At 42.2% G+C, this 20,158-nt stretch overlaps 1 protein-coding gene and 1 long non-coding RNA gene across 7 annotated transcripts in view; one reads left to right on the plus strand and one right to left on the minus strand.

The window, feature by feature from the left end:
- Positions 1 to 20,158, plus strand: part of LOC140849943 (uncharacterized) — a 162,913-nt gene that overhangs the window by 79,045 nt on the left and 63,710 nt on the right. The gene's annotated exons all lie outside the window — the stretch shown is intronic.
- The window catches only part of LAMB4 (laminin subunit beta 4), a 125,101-nt gene that overhangs the window by 52,367 nt on the left and 52,576 nt on the right, over positions 1 to 20,158 (minus strand). For all 6 annotated transcript variants that reach the window (XM_073239025.1, XM_073239027.1, XM_073239024.1 and 3 more), the window contains 7 exons: positions 18,384 to 18,493; positions 16,162 to 16,241; positions 15,487 to 15,637; positions 10,182 to 10,313; positions 3,645 to 3,830; positions 2,158 to 2,273; positions 1,262 to 1,382 (listed from right to left, as the gene is read on the minus strand). In XM_073239025.1, the coding sequence (XP_073095126.1) occupies positions 1,262 to 1,382; positions 2,158 to 2,273; positions 3,645 to 3,830; positions 10,182 to 10,313; positions 15,487 to 15,637; positions 16,162 to 16,241; positions 18,384 to 18,493 (896 nt within the window). The remainder of the gene's footprint in view (positions 1 to 1,261; positions 1,383 to 2,157; positions 2,274 to 3,644; positions 3,831 to 10,181; positions 10,314 to 15,486; positions 15,638 to 16,161; positions 16,242 to 18,383; positions 18,494 to 20,158) is intronic.

The raw sequence follows: 20,158 nt of genomic DNA on the forward strand, positions 1-20,158 counted from the left end.
TTCCTATAAAAGGCTTTCTCTGTTGCAAACACCAAAGTCTGCCTTTGTATCAGGAAAGCAGCCATAGATAATGTGTAAACAAGTGGGCATGGCTGTGTTCCAGTAAAGCTTTGTAGGGCTGTAGCTTGCCAGTTAAATCATATCAGGAGATTCTCACAAATATTTAAAATGCAAATTTAAAAAAATTTGCCTTTTATTCCAAAACCTCACACAATTCTATACAAGTCTACTGAAGGTGGAATGAAACTAGTACTTTAATAGACTACTGATCCTGACAATTAATCGGAGAATACCTTCCAGAAATTAATTGGACAAGTTATTTCAAGAGCTGTAAAACCTAGGGTAGAGTAGGATTATATTTAAAAACACTTAAAAGTATGTGCCAACTATATATAGTAGTGAAAAACAGAAGTGACTTAAATGACCAGGAGTAGAAGAATAGGTAAGTAAATTAAGAAAATTTACTCGATGCCCAAACTTGGCGCAGTGCAAGCCTGGGTCCAGAGTGCACAGTTTGGAAGGGAAGCCTGTGGCCCGACTCCGTAGTGGAGAGATGCTGGAAGAAATCACTCAAGGAAATATTAGGTATAATAAGCTGCCACAGGCATCATAAGAAAATGCTTATGATATAATGTGAAGTGAAAAAAATCTGTATACAGACTTGTATGAGCACTCTGAGCACAAAGGTATAAAAACACAACATATATAAAAGGGGAACTTACAAGATGATAACAGTTAAGTGGAGTTTCTCCCCAAGCCTTCTGTAATGCCAGAACACTGCAGTGGCCCCGAGCTGGGACCGTGAGTCAGGCGGTCTGACCCCGGTTCCTGACTCCTTGCTCACTAGATCTGTGACCCTGGGCCTCAGTTCTGTTATCTGTAAAGTGGGAATAATGATAGTACCTCCCTCATAGAGCTGTTGTGAACACTGAATAATAAAATATGTAAAACACTTCAAACTGTTACTGGCACATACTATTCTGTAAGATTTGCAGTTGTTATTAGGTGGCTTTCATAGAAAATAGGTGATCTCTGTAAATCATGAATGAGTTATAGTGAATAAAACAATACATTTTAATTTTGTATTGTATGAAACACATTTGTTTCTGTATATGAAACAAAAACATTTATTCATGAAATATATTTGAACGAATATATTTATACTCCTCAAGACACATTTCACAAGAGAGTCCAAAAGCAGAATTACCATGGAGCTCAGCTGAGAAGGAAGCAGCCCCCCACAAAGCCCTGTGGTACTCACAGAATCGACCAGGATGTGTGAATGAGTGAGGGGCTGTCCTTCCGAAGGCTGGGAAAAATAGACATCTATGGAATATTGTACATCTGGTTCTAAACAGATGGGTGTGGGAAGCAGCATGATTCTGTATTAATAAAGCAAAAATTCAGTGACAAAAGTAAAGTTACATAACCTCAGCAGCTATAGTATTTGGTAGCGTTCCTCCTGTACTGTGTAGAAGTGGGTCCTACTGGGGTGCAGAGCCAGGTCTAGGTGAGTTTGGGGGGACAGTAAGTTCACCCACATTCTTTGGGGCCCTTCCATGGGATTGTGGCAACAGCAAAGCCTTAGAAACTATTGTCCGCGGGTTGTCATAGCTGCTTGGAGAAAAGGATGGAACCAATTTCCTTAACCTATCTGTCATGCTAAGGATTAGCAAGGTCTGTTTTATTTGCCACAAGTCTCTGATACAAAATTAGTGGCCTCAAAATTAGGAAATTTTTTACCTTATAGACTGTCAGCTGTTGAGATAACTCGAACGGAGTATTTTACTCTTATCCTTGTAACATTTCACATATAAGGCCATCTGGGGAACGGGGAAGGGACGGTCAAGTTTGAGAGTAGGATATTTAGGCTGGAATCCTGGTTCTGCTGCACATTAGCTATGAGACTTGGGCAAGTCATCTAAGTATTGTTCTTGATTTCCCTGTCTGATGCAGACAAAATCACCTCATTGAGTTGCTGGGAAGATGAAGTGTGGTATTAAATGCAAAGGATCACGCAGCACACAGGGAACAGTAAATGTTAAGAGTCTCCTTTTTATAACTTTTCTTCCACTTAGCTTCTGAATACCAATTATTAGTAGATGAATGAAATTCTAAAAGAAAGTGTCAGTGTTTGAGGACAGGTCCCCAGCATACCTGGAAGCTGCTGGTAAAGCAGAAGACTGAGGCCTTGGCTGTCGGGTCTTGTGTGTACAGTGCTTGCTCCCTCCAGGCAGATTAATCATGATCTGGGCAGACCAGTCAGCTGTTGACTAGAGGCATGACATAAAAGCATGTCACTGTGAGGATGTGTGCACAAGCATATACCCAGCTCATAGTGCGTGGAATCCAATTTGCAACCCATTGCCCACTCACAAAATACAAGTTTGGAGTTGGAAGTAGTTGCAGAGGTTCACTCCCGGGCCCAACTTTCTGGTGTCTGAACTGTGATCCAGGTAGAAAGAACATTGTTTCTGGCCATAACTTTAGTTCATGGGCCTGGAAAAACCCTGGCATTCCCAACAGGTCTAATCTTTAACCTCTGTTTTCTCAAAGGGTCAATTAGTTCATCATGTCCCTGGCTCACAGGACAAAAATTAAAATTTGGAATCCTTCACGGAAGGATATATGCTTTTTTCTTTTTATTACATAAAAGTTATTATATAAATATATTAGTATATAAATAATAATTATATTACTAAATATATTTATATGTATATAAACATAGAGATGTTTATAGTATATGCTAAGTAACTATAGTCTGGAAGCTTCACAATTTGGGAAAGGCTTTTTAAAGCTGTCAGAGAAGTGTCTTCTCTGTGGAAAAATTTATATATATGTATATTTAATGACTTTGCTGTCATACTCACCAGGTCAAAGTTCATTGAAGTCCCATGGCTTTTATTCGTAAGTGAGAAATAGAGGATTATGCCAGAACAATAGTTTTAAAGTGGATTAGCAGCTCTGGTGATACAACCCACAGTGAGTGCTTACAGAACGTGGTCCCTAGAAGACTTCTGGGGGCTCTGAGACCACCCCCCAAGTCATATAAAATATTTTTCATAGGGTTTCAGGTTACCAAAGAAAAGGTGATGAACTACTGTTCTAGATCAAGTATTTTTCTAATTTGGTTTCTCTTGTCTCAGATATTTCTCAAAAATTGGGAAGAAGGGACAGTCAGACTGGAGGAAGTGAGAGGAGCAAGCTTATATTAAGTTTTCTCTTGTTTAAGGGTCAAACCCACATGCAAATAAATGCCTTTCTGCATCCTTTGAGTCTGAATCTCTGTGCATACATTAGTTTACTAAATTTTTAGAAAAAAATCTCAGGAGGGCAGGATTTGGGTTATTTTAGTTATTTATTGTTCTTATACAAACATTCCATCACCACTTCCTTAGACCTAGTACCTTAAATATATAACTCCAACTCTAGCTTCTCTCCATGGAATAAGCCATGTGTGCATATGGCTCACTGTGTTTCTTCAATCAGGAAACCCTTTGATTTATAATGCTCTCCAGATGTTTTAACTTCTTGCAAATCATTTTATGATGAGCCTATCTGGCAAGACTGGAATGGAAACACTGAGTTCAAGAGTATATTTTATTCAGTTTTTTAACACTGGAAAAGCTGGAATTAAAGGGTACCTGAATTTCATAGCGAATGGCAATGGAGAAGTCCATGGGAAAGGGAATGTTGTTGACAGCAAATCTCAAGCCAGTCCCAGGAGGAACCTTAGCAAATCCAGGTCCAGTCCACGTAATAGGGGTCCCAGGAAGCAGCTCTGGGAAAACAATATGAACAGCAGGCGCCTGGCCAAAAGTCACCGAGCCCTAAAATTGGAGAGGAATGTGTATTAGATTTGCCTAGAGTCAAGGCTTGGAAGAGTTCAGAAAACCCCCCACATTTCCTGATGTGTATATGACATATCCAAATCACAGATAAATTATTCCAACCAGGATACAGTCCAGAATAGAGCTGAGAATAATGTACTGAATCTGCAGCTTTAGAACATATGTTACTGTACAGAATGACTGAGTACAAAACAGTGTCACTGGAAACCACTTTAATTTTAAGTACCCATGTGCTAATGAACACAGCAAATTCCACATTGATGACCTTGGATTTTCTCAGATATGACTGTAGGATTCTGGCCAAAATATGGAGTGAAAGAAATTATCCCCATGCTTTCTTCTTGGATTTTGCCTAATTGTGAATGACAATTAGAAAATCCACATGGATTCATTTTTTAGATATTTCTTCCATGTGAACATGAAAAATGCTCTTCTACCTGCTTGGGGGCATAAAAGGACAAAAATCCTGACACATTTTATTGGTTAGCATCTCTGATGGTGTCTTACAGGATGTCAGGCTGGGGCCATCTAGACCCGAGATAACACTTCTTTAATGACTTCCGGCATTAGCCTCTTCACCCGCACAGACTCCGGGAATCCTGTGTCTTGTTAACATTTTGCCTGTGTTGCTGCAAGAGGCTCTTGGTTGTCCTCTCCATTCTCTCCCCAGTCCAATACATGCTACACCCTGCTGCCAATAAGCATTTCACTCTTTCCAACTGCCAACACAATCACGCCCAAATTACTTAGCCTGGAGTTCAACCTGTGATCTACCCCAAACTGCTATTCATTTGATAAATGTTTATTTACTTAGTAACAATTCTAAACCAGCCTTTGAGTCAGGACTAGGATGAATAGGACAGAGTCCCTGCCACAGAGGAGTTTAGACAAAATGTAAATAAGAAACTATACTGCCAGATTAGGTTTCAATAGACAGAGGATATGTAAACCCACTTATCTGAACATTTTTCAAACATTTAAGAAATACTCTCACAATTGCCGTAGACACTGCAGGTGGTCCTCTGGAATCCCCTCGACCTGGCTGGTGCGCTCATCGCCCAGTTGCTGTGTGTGTGGTTTCTAACAGCTTCTAACAGCTCACCCTCCCCTGCTTCCCCCTTGCCCAGCTCTCAGCCCTGGGTAACTGCTGAGCTCCTGTGTGGATCAAGCCAAGGTCGGCTCTCCTGAGGGCACATCTTACTCTTTTCTCTATCTCATGTCCCTTACTCTTTTAGAGTTTTCTTGAATAACACTTCCTTAATAAACCACATGCACCTGAATCCAGTCTTAGGCTCTGTTTCTAGGGCTGCTGACCTGAACAGTTTGTACCAGATCATTTACGTATTTTTAGGTGCAGTTCTGGAAGAGAGTCATTTTCTGTTCAGCTGGCAGTGAGGACCCCGGTGTAACATGTATTGATATCTCAGGCAGGCAGCAGTAGAGTAACTGCTAAAACTGTTATCTGTGGAGAACTGGGACAGGATAAAGGGGGAATGGGAGGCACTGACTTCAGCAATCATTTTGGCCTTGAGAGAAGTGGGGGAAATCATAGGTGTAAGGACTGTGGAAGTAGGTGGCAGTTGTTGAATGCCACTGATGCTTTGAGGAGGGAAGATGACAGATTCAGGGCAATCAATCACCAATTTAAAGCAAAGTGTGAAGATCAGAGGGCCTCCTTGGAGACATTACAGAGATTCTCATCTCTTTAAGCTAGAGGGCAGGAAGAGCTGATGACCAGGAACAAGACTTAAATGTAAGAGTTGCAGAAATTCCAAGAAGGCTGACTTCTTGGCCAAGGTAAGCCAACATGCCAAGATCAGGTCCTCCACAGGGAAGCAGCGGGATCTTTACACAAGGCTGATGCACACCAGAAACCTGGACCTCGAGCTTCTCCTGAGTGCTCTTGGACTGTAGATGTAATCCACCACCCTTATGGAAAATAGAACCCCTCTACTCTAGCCCTGCCACATTTGAAGACAATGAAGATACCTCAAATGATGCAGACCTTCCTCAGGGTCTGTCCATACTACCCTCCCAGCCACTTGCCTGGTATTTAGGGTCAAATTTCAGCATGATCTGACTGGGAAGGTTCTGGATCTCTGAGAGGGACCCAGTTAACATGTACCAGTGGCAACTGGGAGAGAATGGCTGGGTATGGATCCTGAGGGTGCCAGACCAAAGGGACAGAATATGAAACTGGAGAAGGAGGGTTTGGTCATTGGGGGTCACTGGTGATATAGGATTTAATAGCCTGGCAAGGCCCAGGAGCCCCAAGAGATGGATCTAACATGTTGCTGGAGTAGCTGTTGGAAGCCTGGCAAAGCCATGTGCCGAGTAAACGAAGTAGAGGTGCCAGAACTGTAGTAGCAGGCTGTGTGGGCAGGGAGGCAAGGCTCAAGGTAGGCATGCAAGAATGTCTAAGATGCAAGACCAAGAAACCCACCAACAGACTAGATTCCCTGAGGCCCAGAGGACCCTCCATTTATCAAGAGAGTAAGGAATGAACTGGTGAGGGGAGCTCCAGCATCACTGAGAAGCTGATACTGGGTGTCTTCTCTAGGCTGGTAGGATAAACCATTACAAAACAGCTCCTTAGTGTCAGTGTGGAGGACAGGATCCCAGACTGTTAAGACACTTAGTTCTCAGAAGCAACATGTAGTTGCTGAGCACTTAGTTCTCAGAAGCAAGATGGATGTAATTATAATGGGCAACAAGGTTGAAAGAAGAGGTCAGGGGGTTTGACCCACAGGAATCTTCTGTGGAGATGATTAACAAAAAATGGTGTTCATAGGAGCAAGACAGACAGTCAACAAAAGTACTGTGTAATGTCCATAATCATCAAAAGTGATCAAGTATGATTCAGCAGAAAGTTGAGGTTGGCTGTCTAATGGAAAGATTTGCCAAGTTTCTAGATCTCAGTCACTTCTCAGACCCAGAACCAGTGACTGAATAAAAGGCCATGTCCCCATGAAGGAAAACTCTTCAACACCATAACAAGTGTGATTCTCTTACCTATTTCCCAAAGATACCTAATGGTTTTCCTATAAGTCTTTTGGGAAAGGGGAAATACCTAGACCTTTCATGGGCTAGGGGATACAGGATCTGAGTTGATGCTGGTAACTAGGTACCCAATGTTCCGTCACGGTCCCCCTCTTAGAACAGGGGCATATGAGGATCAGGCAATAAAATGGAGTCCTGGCCCAGGTCCTTCTCACAGTGGTTTCACTGAGTTTACTGAACCAAATTTCCTCCAGCTCCTGAATATGCACTTGAAATGGATCTGCTTGGCAAGGGGCATTGATTCTTTGACCTGTAAGTTAAGAGTGCTTATCCTAAGAAATGTCAAGTGAAAGCTTATCATAACTGGAAGGGCTGATGCTATATAATGGGGACATGAAGAATGTGTATGGCACTGAGGTGATCCACTGAGGCAACTTTGGAGCTTCCACACATGTGACCTGCTAAAGGCATGGAAACCAGGAGCTCAGACCCTGGTGGCATGAGGATCTAGGTCATCCCACCCAGAAGAAGCTGAGGGTGAGGGGAAAGTAGAATGGGTGGCTGGGAATGAGGAAGATGGTGAGTATCAGTTACAGCCCTGGGACCAACTGCAGCAGCTGGAAGCTTCAGTTTGTTCCCGCTAATCTCCTTTTGCAGTTTTCCAAGAATTGTGACCAATGAGAATCCTGGAGAAACTGCCTGCATGGAGTCAACTTCATGTAAGAAGCAAATGGGCAGGGCATGAAACCTATGTAAGTGTACAGGTTCCTATGCTCAGAAGGGCTAGATGCTTTGGCTTAATGTTCTGCAGCCACCATCTTGAAATAATTAATTTTATCTTCAAATTATTTTGTAAGTGAAGTCTCTTGGGACAACGGAGCATGCACATGAGCACAAGAGATATGCACAATCTGTGTCTGGTTCCTTGCTGCCCCGTTCACATACCGTGCACATGATGCCCATGAGCACAAGCTTCAGGTGGATGTCCTACGCGTGGGTGTCCAGTGAGACTCAAAGTGAGTACACAGTAGTGTGTCACACCCATGAGTGAGTAAGCAGGGGTGCAGACTGCTCCAAGAGACCAAGCTTTCTGTTCCAACCAGAACTTGCTTTGAAAGCACAAAGAAGTTAAAGGCACTCTAAGAAATATACTATTCAGGTTACTTCCCTGTTTTAGCCAACTACTTACACTGAAAATGATGACTACAAGGAAAGAGGAAGATAGGGCGACCCATAGTTTCTCATTAGCAAGCCAAAGGTAGAGAGTATGGGTAGGCCACATATCATAGAAGTGAATAAAAAAAGTTGAGTTAGTTTTGTACAGCATTCCCATTGCTCCAGGAAGAATGAAATACAAACGCATATATGACTATATGACTATGAAATAAAAATCATGTAGTTTCAGTGATTACAGGTAAGAATAAATGCTCTTACACTTGCAGTTAAAATTTGCATTGCACAAGTACCAAATAATTTCACTCATATGTGGAGTATAAGAACAAAGAAAAAAACTGAAGGAACAAAACAGCAGCAGAATCACAGAACCCAAGAGTGGACTAACAGTTACCAAAGGGAAAGGGACTGGGGAGGATGGGTGGGAAGGGAGGGATGGGGGGCGGGAAAGAAATAGGGTATTACGATTAGCATGTATAGTTTTGGGGGAGGCACGGGGAGGGCTGTGCAACACAGAGAAGACAAGTAGAGACTCTACAGCATCTTACTATGCTGATGGACAGTGACTATAATGGGGTTTCTTGGGGGACTTGGTGAAGAGGGGAGCCTAGTATACATAATGTTCCTCATGTAACTGTAGATTAATGATACCAAAAGAAAAAAGAAAAATTTGCATTGCATGATATGAAAATAAGTAGTATAATTCATATTAATAATTTAAATTTGCAGTATTTCTTTACTTAGAATGACATTAAAGAATAAAAACGTTTGACAAGTCAAGAGTACAGAAGAAAGTAAAAAGCTTTGCATTTTACCTTTGATGGCCCTTTCCCCCAAGGGGCCCTACATGTGGGCCTGGGTATGCGTGGAGTGGACTTGAGTCCATGCCATTAGTATACTGCCAGCTCCCTTTACTGGGCTGCTCTCTCCAGCCACTAGCTCCTGTGACTGTTGGTTGCTATTGCTCACCACTGCTCCCTTCTCTGGAGAACTGCCCTTGGCAAAGGGAGCTACCTCGCCTGGGAGGTTACCTGCATCTGCTGCGCTACCCACAGCCATGACTGACTGATAGGGGAACCGGACAGGGTAGCCCTCAGGCCCTGCTCTTCTCTTTCGGGTGGCCATCAGACTGAAAAGCCTAGAGAGTGAGGGAAGGCTTCATGGCCATGAGGCATGGGGACACAAATAAGGAGGAGGAAGAGCAAAACTGCTATGACTGGTGTGCCTGGGCCTGGAAGGAGCATGACCCGTGAGGCTGTGTCTGACCCTCTCAGCTGGAGGCAGTTCCCCTTAATCTGAAGTCCATGTCACCTGCTGTGCACTCCTGTCATGACAACCCCTACCCTGTCATGCATTAGTTGTTTGTGTACATGGTTCATTTCCCCAACAACAATCTTAAGGGCAGGCTCCAATCCTAAATGCCTGTGCTGTCATTCATTCAACAATTTGTTCGGTCAAGAAGAACTCCTATATGTGAGGAACTGTTTAGGTGTCAGGTTTGTGAACAGGACAGATGATGTTGCTTTCTTTCATTTGCTTTTCTAACATGCACATTCATGCATCTGCACACAGGGATGCTCAACAGAGATCTCAGTAGAGATGAATGATGAATGAACAAGTGGGCCCAAGGCAGCTCCAGTTCTGAGAGAGGAATAGTTAGATGGCTATAAGGTCCTCAAATCTCCTCCAGGCTCCTGAAGCCACTGGAGGCAGGGCCTTAGGAGGTGGCCTCCCTGGCACTCACACCAGCTCTCACCAACCACAGCCATCTTGGATCGCACACACGCACCTTCTCCAGACTAGCCATGAACCATCCCAGGGATATCAGCTTGTCCTTTGTGCTAATTAGGAGGAGAGCTGTTCCTGGGCACTGTGCCTTTCCCTATGAAAATGGCAAGAAATTGGAATTCACACTACTTGACTCTCCAACTCTCTAGAATCCAGCTTTCCAGAAATTTTCATTTTGAAAAGAAAGAAAGCTATTAAAGTTTTCCAGAGAGGCTCTAGTTACTTTGGGCTTGCTTCCTCTGTTCCTCCATTCTCTCCTTGAGGGGAAGTGCTTACAGGGACTCAGCACTTACCCAGGCTGGGTACGGTTCAGGAGCTTCCCCGGGTGGTCACGGCACGACAGACAACGGCCATGAGGAAACCATTTACCTCCATCTGTGGGTCAGCAGGTGTGCTCTGCTTCTGATTTCTCTTCAATATTACATTGCCTTTGTCAATGGTGAACTCATTTCCTTGTTGCTGGAAATACACATCACATGTAGGCAAAGCTGTTGCTAATATCTTGAAAAGAAAAGAATTGACAGTTGAAGTAACCCAGTAAGGCTCCAATTATACTACAGTTCATTCAGATTATACCATCATTTAAAAGGTAGTCATGACTCTCAATATCCTCAGGAAAAATCATGGAGGCAGTTTATAATTTTTTTTATTTCTCTGCAACCAAGGGAAATGTTTTTTGGTTGTCCTAAGACCACATGTTGGGTTTTCTTTTTAAAGGATGTACTAGTGAAATTCTAAACTAGAAAAACACTTATTCTCATCTGCTGGCATTATAGTGTTTAAAAGAAAGTACAAAAGCTATGTTTTAACGTGAACTTTAAACAAGCAAACTATAGAAAATCAACAATAGGCATGGAATAGAGATTCAAAGGTATATCAAATATTGTCAGTTTTGACACTCTCCAGACCAGTTCCGCACATTTTCTCACAGTTTGAGGATCTGGCCTTATCAGTTCTCACGAGAGGTTATTGCTGGAGAGCCAAATTCCTCCAGCCACACCAAAGCAGAGAAATTGCATTCACACAACTCCAGTTTCCTTAAAATCCTGGTTTTTGTGGACTTCTTTTATACCATCTATTTAGTCATTCAGCTGCTGACCCAGTTAGACTCTCCTATTGCTCATTTCCAAATTTTCACTGTACCCCAGACATTGGTTTGCTTGATTGTTTCATTGTTAGTTTTACAAACAAGGTTTTTAATTTCACAGCTGCCCTGGTTGTTCATCATGAGCAGGCAGCCCTGAAGGTCAGCTGTGGCCTGCTCCAGGAACTCAAACTCTACAGTGTTTACTACTCAGACTCTTAGCCATGCTCTCTGACTAGCTGCCCGGCCTCTCTGTGGTGAGGACTCCTGCACAGGCCAACTGGATTACATTTATTTGCCCTCTTTGATTTTTCTCAGCAATTGTGCTCATCTTGTAAAACACAATTATAAACTGTTTTACTGACTTATACAGAAAACATATTATGGAATTAACTTTATACTATGTTATATTAAATTCTGTACTATGCTAAATTCAATCAATACTAACTTTTGTGACCACAGGCAGTTTCTAGAAAAACAAGCCAGTGCCTCCCAAACTGCATAGGACTCACCTGGGGATTTTGTTCACATGCAGACCTGATTCAATAGGTCTGGGGTGGAGCCTGGGATTCTCCAAGTCTAATGACCTCACAGGTGATTCCAATGTTGTCAGTCTACAGACCACATTTTGAGGAGCAAGGATGCTGCCATGGATTGAATGTGTCCATGCAGAATTCATATGTGGCAACCTAACCCCCAGTGATGGTATTTAAAGGTAGGGCTTTGGGAGGTGATGAGACCATGAAGGCAGTCTCCATGACTGGGATTCGTGTCTTATGAGAGAGACCCAGAGAGCTCTTTTGCCTTTCCCCCTGAGGACACAGAGAAAAGACAGCTATGATCAGGAAGTGAGCTGTTAACAGACACCAAATCTGCTGTGCCTAGCTTCCAGAACTGTGAGAAATAAATTTATGTTGTTTATATGCCAACCAGTCTATGGTATTTTTGTTATAGCAGCCTGAACAGACTAAGACAGACAGATAGATAAATGAATGAATGAATAAATATCTTTTGAAGACCCATCAAGAAAGTTGATTGTCATTCTTTATTTTTTTTATTAATTTTATTTTGGTATCATTAATGTACAATTATATGAGCAACATTATGGTTACTAGACTCCCCCTGTTATCAAGTCCCCACCCCATACCCCATTACAGTCACTGTCCATCAGCATAGTAAGATGCTATAGAGTCACTATTTGTCTTCTCTGTGTTGTACTGCCTTCCCCATGTCCCCCCTCCACATTATGTGTGCTAATTGTAATGCCCCTTTTTTCCCCTTATTCCTCCCTTGTCATTCTTATTTCCAATTTCAATTTTTGAAATTGAAAACTATTTGAATAATAACAATTATATGTAAGTTGCAGTCCTGGATTCATGTCCTTTCTTATCTCCATTTCATCCTCTCTTCTCTCTGCTATCTCTTAACCTAGACTGCTCTCCATTCATCCCAGGCCTCACTCTGCTAGTTGGCGTTGACAAGAACACTGAGGATAGCCTTTGTCATGTCATTCCCTTGCTCAAAAAACTTCAGTGAGTTCTCATTGCCCAGAGAATGGAATTTAGCCTCTTTAATAGGAAAATATAACATTCTTTTCCAATGCTTTTTCCCTATATAAGCTTCTAGTTCTACCTGTGAATACACCTGCCTGGTTTCTCCTGAGCCATTACTTTTAACTTTCTGGGTAGACTGTCTTCTCACCTAGTCTACCAACTGAAATCTTTATTGTTTTCAAGTCTGAGGCTGAATTTTTCTACTGTGTGGTAAGCTCACTCATAAAGGATCGCTCCTGGCTCCAAAATGCTAATGCACTTATTGACTCTCCTTGCCAAATGGCACTGCCCCCATCCTTAGCTATCTGTGTGAGTGTATTAGCTATAGTTAGGAACTCCTGGAGGGCAGAGACCCTAACTAATCCCTTTCTATGCCACCCGTAGCCTGGGGCTCAGCGTTATGCATGTTGGTGGGCAACATAGATGGTTAAAGAGCAAGAGTTTTGAAACTCGATGTCCCTGGGTTTCAATCCAGGGCCCAGTGCCCACTGGCCACGTGACTGGGAGCAAACTGCTTAGCCTCTCTAATGTCTCCCCTCATCTGAGAATTAAAGATGTTCATACTTAGGTTATTTGGAAAATTAAAGGGGATAATGTACATAAAGAGCAAAGCACAGAGCATTAAATAAATGGAAGTTTTATATATATCAGCAGCACATATAAATATCTGTTAAATGAATGCACAAATAATTAAATGGCACCTAACTTAAATCCTTTCTAGTACAATTAAAGATCATATTCTGAGTGGAGAGGAAATTATTCTGTTATTACACTTTAAACAGTTAACTTTAATCCCCTCTTGAATCCCCCTTTCCCTTGTCACAGATATTACTTTCCAATCCTTCAAGTGATTTTCCTTGCCCTTTGCACCCATTTTGTACCCTCAGCTTTTTCTTTAAGCCACAGAGAGAGGAGCGAGGATTAACGTCAGATACTCCAGTCACTGTAATTATCAGGAGCTGTATCAACTTACAGGATATTATCCTATGTAACTGCTTGTCGGCACTCACTGGTGCAGTGAATAAATGTTAAGCAACAGTCCGTCTATTCTAGGTAACTGTTTCGGTTTTCTATCTTAAAAAAATGGGAACTACTGTATTTATAATTGTATAGGAAAAGCACTCTTGTGTTTCTCCTCTACTCTCACACTATTACCACACTCACAACACTCCTGACACAGATGTGTGGGTTTATTCCCAGACTGACCAAGTCTCTGACACCAGAAGGGTGTCCTATAATTCAGCTCAGCTCAGCTCTGACACTGCCTATCTGGAATTGGGGTTCCTGTGACCCTACCTTGAGTTTGATGATTTGCTAGAATGGCTCACAGAACTCAGGGGAACATGCAGGCTTAGAGGTTTATTACATAATAAAGGATATGATAAAGATATGGATACATAGCCAGATGAAGAGACAGATGCATAGGGGTGAGGACCTCGGGGGTCCTGGATGCAGGAGCTTCTGGCCCCACAGAGCTGGGGTGCACCACCCTCCCAGCACATGGATGTGTTCACCAACCTGGAGGCCCTCTGAGCCCTATATTTTTGGGATTTTTAAGGAGGATCATCACATAGGTGTAAATGATCATTAACTCAGTCCCCAGCCCCTCTTCCCTTCCTACAGGATGGCAGGACGAACTTAAAGTTTCAGGTATCTAATAATGTCTTCGTTTTTCTAGTGCCCAAGCCCCCATTTAGAAGCTGTCCCTGAGCCCATCAAAAATCTCATTAGAACAAAAGGCATTCCCATCACTGAGGAAATTCCAAAGGATTTAGGAGCTCTGTGTCAAGAACGAGGGTCAAAGAACAAATATTAGAACAAAAGATACTCCTAGTGTTCTTAAAATTGGGAAATCACAAGGCTTTTAGGAGCTTTGTGCCAGAACCAGGGGCAAAGATCAGTATCTTTATTTTTTATTATTTCACAACAGTTACAGCCCAATATATAAATATAAATATCAATATTCCTTCCCAAATGATTTTTTAATCACCATCATAAAGATGCAATATTAAAAACCATGAGCAAACAGGATTGTTTTATTCCCACTTACCAGAGTTTTAAGTCTAAGCAGTAATAGTGAAAGCCTCTTCCCCCTACCCCAATTCCAGTCAGGAAAAGAGCAAATTCCAAGCCTCCTAAGGAGCATTTTCATCCCTCCCACCAACGGTGTCCAGATAAGGAAGAGATGTCAGGAAATGAGCTAGTCACTGGGGCCTGGAATGAGTTCTCTGTTTTCTGTCCAAATCCTGTCTTCAGAATTGACTTTTACATGTTCTCTCTCCTTGAGGACCTTCACCTCAAGTTACCTTTCCTTTGTCACATTTCTATCATGGCTGGAGTCACATGATAGAGAATGCCACGGGAGTCTAGCTTGTATTATCTCTAATCTTTTTACATGTGTGTGTGTCTGCTCCTCTAAGAAAATTTTTAGAAAAATATTTTTAAGGAAAATTCCCACTGTGAAATTGTAGGAAGTGAAGCAGGGGGAGAAGTGACATTTGCAGTCATACACTCCTGTGAACAGCACTGGCTTCAATGAGAACTGTCAATCTGAGATCAGCCTCAGGAGGCCAGTGAGCATATCTCACAGCTCTGTGCATGCCTTATTCATTCATTCCTTAGCAGAGATTTATGGAGTTCCCACTGTGTGTCAGGAACTGTGCTAGGGCAGCACTGGTGAATGGGACACGTCTTTCCTTCCCTCTCACAATTTATAGTGTCGTGGGGGAGACAGGCAAGTAGATGCTCAACAAACACATTCTATCAGGTGGGTGCACTGAAAGAGCAAAAGTAAACTCCGTTTCATCACAAACTAATCCAATTCACTCCTATGTGCCAGGCTTTGTACTAGAACTGGGATATAAGGAAAAACAAAATGTAGTCTCTACCAAAATTTATATAATCTGAAGATGGGTGATCTGCATTTGTGGGCAAAACCATTATTTTCTAGGTACTTTACCCATGATATTGAGTGTTATGCTATATGTATTTACCGACATTCCATGAAGTCTCTAAGGAAGGTAAATGAAATACAAACCAAAGGTGCAAGTCCTTGGAGTGGCATCGCCTCCTCTGCCTCGTAGAGATAGAAATCCAAAGGTGCAAAGAAGTAGCCGGGGGCTGGTTCTGTGCAGCTGGGGCCAGTGATGTAAGGGCGGCACTCACACTGCCCATCCTCAGGTGAGCATCTAGGAGAAACAAAACCATCAATGCTCAATGGGGTGAGTGGAAATGAAGGCATGGGGGGGCTGCGCTAAATGCCCTGAGTTTGACTCATTCTTTGACTCGATCAGTCCTGGGGAAGATGCTGAGAGGCCATGGGACTGTACATCTGGTCTTGAAAAGCAAATCTAGATCCTCAAAACCCAGGTAGCCACTTCTTTCCTTTCCTCTGAGGAAAAGGACAGTGTAGGACCTTTGTTCACAGGGTGGCAAAATGTTGGTGTTTTAGGTGAGTCAAGCTACATATTTGCAAGCTTTGTATATCCAGGCAGCAGAACTGTTTATCTCACCCTTGCAAATGTTTGAAGTAAAATAAATCAGTTGGGCTATAGTTGATGTATCGAGATCATTACTGTTCAACACACTTTGCTTGTCATGGAATAAAATCCTTCCCGTGACTAGGACTAGGTTAGAATAAAGTATGCTCTTACATGGAAATGTGAGTGAAGACTATTGCCATAGAACTAGGTCATTCACTTTACTGACTTACATGGTAGAATAAGCACCTCCAATATCACAGTCACAGGGAGAACATCCCTGGGGATGATTTTCCAGTCCCCAGTATCCAACCTGCAAAGAGAAGATGCTCAGTTGATTCCAGCTGTGAAGGTATGTGCTGCTCTGAAGCATAATATAAAATCCCTACACTTCAGGTGACACATGTCAAATAGCCACACAGCCTGGACAGTCCCACAGTAAGCCCTTCTTGCCTGTGCACTTTGTAATCATCTTTGAGGACACATACCTCCTATTCCCAGGACTTGAAATGAAGGGGGCAGGCAGGTGTCCACATGTTGTTTCAAGTGGAAATGCAATGAAAACCATATGGTTCCTCGGACAGAACCAGTTGAGCCTCAAACTGGGGTGTTTAATGTCACTCTGAGGATGTCTTCAATGAGCCTTTTTGCAACTGCTTTGTAAAACCAATAGATTCTCCCCACCACAGAAGCCCTAGGGAGTTTTACTTACACAATACTGAAATGTTTGGGGATAAAAAGATCAATCAAGCTGATCTTGAGATCTTACATGAATATCACAGTTTAGCAGAATCGCTTTTTTAATAAATAAGTTGTTTTAGGCGTAACAAACTCTGCATGAGAGTCAACTCTGTTGTTCAGAACTTGTTTCATCATTGCAACATCTTGACCTTTATTCAACATAAACAGCTGGTGAGATATAAACAACTATTTCTTAAATATGATAACATTTACTATAAAATGCTCAGAAAAGTACTTCCCCCTGGAATCTCATTTTAACATGCTCAGATAAAAATAAGGTCTTTATAGGCATGGGACCTCCTTTGAAATGGATTTGTTAAGTCTGTACTTTTTTTGTTACCTTGGTAAAATTTTATATCCAATTTTACTCAAAAGGATTTATGTTAAACATTAAAAGTTGACACAATTTGTTACAAAATGTAGCAAAGGACTTTCAGTATTTTTCCCAAAACCAAATTTCAGGTTAGGCAAAAGCAGTATGAAACCAACTGCCTCCCTTGGGAAGTGGTTGTGAAAACTCCCTCTCAGCAGGGCATGCTGCCATGTTGCCCGCTGCAGCCTGGGTCCAGGGCACCACCAGAGAGACGCGGATGTAGGGGTGTCCAGCTGATGCATGGGCTCAGCCACAGTGGACAAGTCTCCATGGGGTGACCCCTGCTTGGTTAGTTTCTTCCTGTAGACACAAGCGAGTTAATGGCACAGTCGGCAGTTATTCTGCCAGGGAGAAAAGCCAGCCTGAGTCTAAGGTCCGTCTGGATCGCCTGGTGTGGCGTCTTGGTCCTGTTAACCAGCTCCACACCCCGCTGTGCTGCCCATGTGTGGTCACTGAGCTTGGGGCGGCTCACCTTCCCACTTGGGACGGCTATGGATCACCTGCTCTGTCTTACAGAGTTCCTTCCTCCTATTTACTTCCTTACTCTCTTTCCCCACCTCCTCTACCCCATCCTCATATGTTTTTAGTAAAATGACTTAAAATATTAGCACAAAACTATGTTGTAATAGGCAGATGTTTCTTATTTATCAGCTACATTTCTTCAGACACATCAAGGTCACTGTTCTTTCATTAGGTTAAGTTTTTGTTTTTTCTTTCTAAAATGTCAGGGAAGGCTGCCAAGCCAGGAGAACAAAGAAAAAAGTAGGGTTTAAACTCCCTCATGTGTGACACATTTCTTGTGGAGTAAAAAAAAATATTTTATTTTACTAATTTTAGACATGCATGCTCATAGGTTTAATAGAGTCTGAAAAACCCAAGAGTTTATTTCCCACAGGAATCTACAATACATTTAAACCTGTTTTCATTTACTACTTTTAATGAGCTTATCCAAAATATTTTTAGGCCAGGAGTGGGAGGGATGGCACAGGGACTGCGTGCGAGAGAAAGAAGGAAGAGCCCTGTGATCTGGTGGGCTGAGAAAAGGGGGTGAATAAATGCTCTTAGAGTCTATTACTTGGCACTTTGAGGAGAACAATGGAGAAAGCTAGTGCCTGAGTCGGTTCAGTCCAATCTGGTAAATGTTGGCATGCTGGTAAATGTTTAACGGCCATCTTTCTGCAGGAGGGTGGGGGGCTTACAGTGTTTGCTGATTTCTGTAGTGTAAATACTTTTAACACAGAAGTACTGAAATACAATAGGATATGGAAAGTGATTAACAAGACCAATGGCAGGAGAAATGTGCATCGCTACATGAAAGGGAAATCATAGGCAGATACGTACAATGCATTCTTCACAGTGTGGTCCGGTGGCAAATGACTGGCACAAGCACTGGCCTGTATCCACATCACAGGTCGAGGTGGGCAGACTCCCAAGGGGGTTACAATTGCAGGCTGAAAGTACAGCATACACAATTATTCTCATTTTTATTTCCCCACTCCTGTAAACATACTTAATAGTTTATGCTGAGCAAAACATGTGGACAAGAACACAGAGCAGCCTGCCCTGCCAAATTTACTGTCTGCCTGGCTGCGTGATGATCGTACTGCATACAGCTCTGCAGAGGAAACCCACTGCCAGACACTTGCAAAGTCTCATGTAGTTCTGCTGGATGGCAGTTAGGAGATGAGGACATGAAGGACGTCATGCGGGCTGCAGTGGTCGGTGGGGTTAGCTGAGTGATGCTGGCCAGGTCTGGGGATTAGGGGCAAGTTTTCAGAGGCTATTCTGTCATGGTTATTGCTGACAGCCACTTCTCTGGCACAGGCAGCTGTCATTTCCCTGTTTTCTCTCTTTTCCTGCTCTGTAACTTTTTCTTTTCATCATGTCCATCAGCTGACAAATGGATAAATAGAAGGTACTATATTCATATTTATTCAGCAATAAAGAGAAATGAAGTACTGACAAATGCTGCCACATGGATGGTGCTTGAAAACATTATGCTGGTGAAAGAAGCCAGTCACAAAGGCCACGTACTGTATGATTCTGTTTGAATGAAATGTCCACAATAGGCAAATCTACAGAGACAGAAAGTAGATTAGTGTTTGCCTAGGGCTGGGAGAATTGGGAGGATGGGGAGGTGGTAGCTAAAGAGAATGGGGTTACTTTCCTTTTTATGGTAAAATATACAATGTAAAATTTATCATCTTAACCATATTTAAGTATACGGTTTAGTAGTGTTGAGTACATTCACACTGTTGTCTGCAACCAATCTCCAGAACACTTTTCCTTTTGCAGAACTGACTTGGTACCCTTTAGGCACCAATTCACCCCATTCCCTTCACCCCAGCTCCTGGCACCCACCATTCTACTTCCCATTTCTGTGGATTTGACTACTCTAGGTACCTCAAACAAGTGGAAACATACAGTATTTGTCCTTTTGTGCCTCACTTATTTCACAGAGCTCAGTGTTTTCAAGGTTCATCCATGTTGTAGCATATGTCAGAATTTCCTTCCTTTTTAAGGCTGAATAATATTCCATCATATGCATACATCACATTTTTTAAATTCATTCATCATGGATGGACACTTGGGTTGCTTCCACCTTTTGGCTATTGTGAATGTTGCTGCTATGAACATGGGTATACAAATATCTCTTCAATGTTTGGGGTATATAGTCAGAAGTAGAGTATGTGGTTTCTTTTTGGGATGACAAAAATGTACAAAATTGATTGTAGTGATGGTTAGACAACCCTGAATATACTAAAAATCATGTAATTGTACAGTTTAAAGGGTTAATTGTATGTTATGGAAATTAAATCTCACTAAAGTTGTTACAAAAGAAAAAAAAAGCCCCAAACAAAAAACCAGTATTTGGTCTATTCTCAGAGGGCATCAGGTTAGTCAGTGAAGTCGGGGAAACATGTGGAACACTGAAACATGTAATAGGAAATTGGCTTGATGATGTAATTCATTCATCTCAAATTTAATTTCGCTGTCAAACTCAAGAAGCACATTTTATTACAGAAGAATTCAGCATGCTGCTCTTTAAACATGCAAATAATCCACAGTTCCTTATATGGGCAAAAATATGGAGCATGACACTGTGATCAAAGGGA

Source organism: Manis javanica, chromosome 6, assembly GCF_040802235.1.
Source record: "Manis javanica isolate MJ-LG chromosome 6, MJ_LKY, whole genome shotgun sequence".
NCBI lineage: Eukaryota > Metazoa > Chordata > Mammalia > Pholidota > Manidae > Manis > Manis javanica.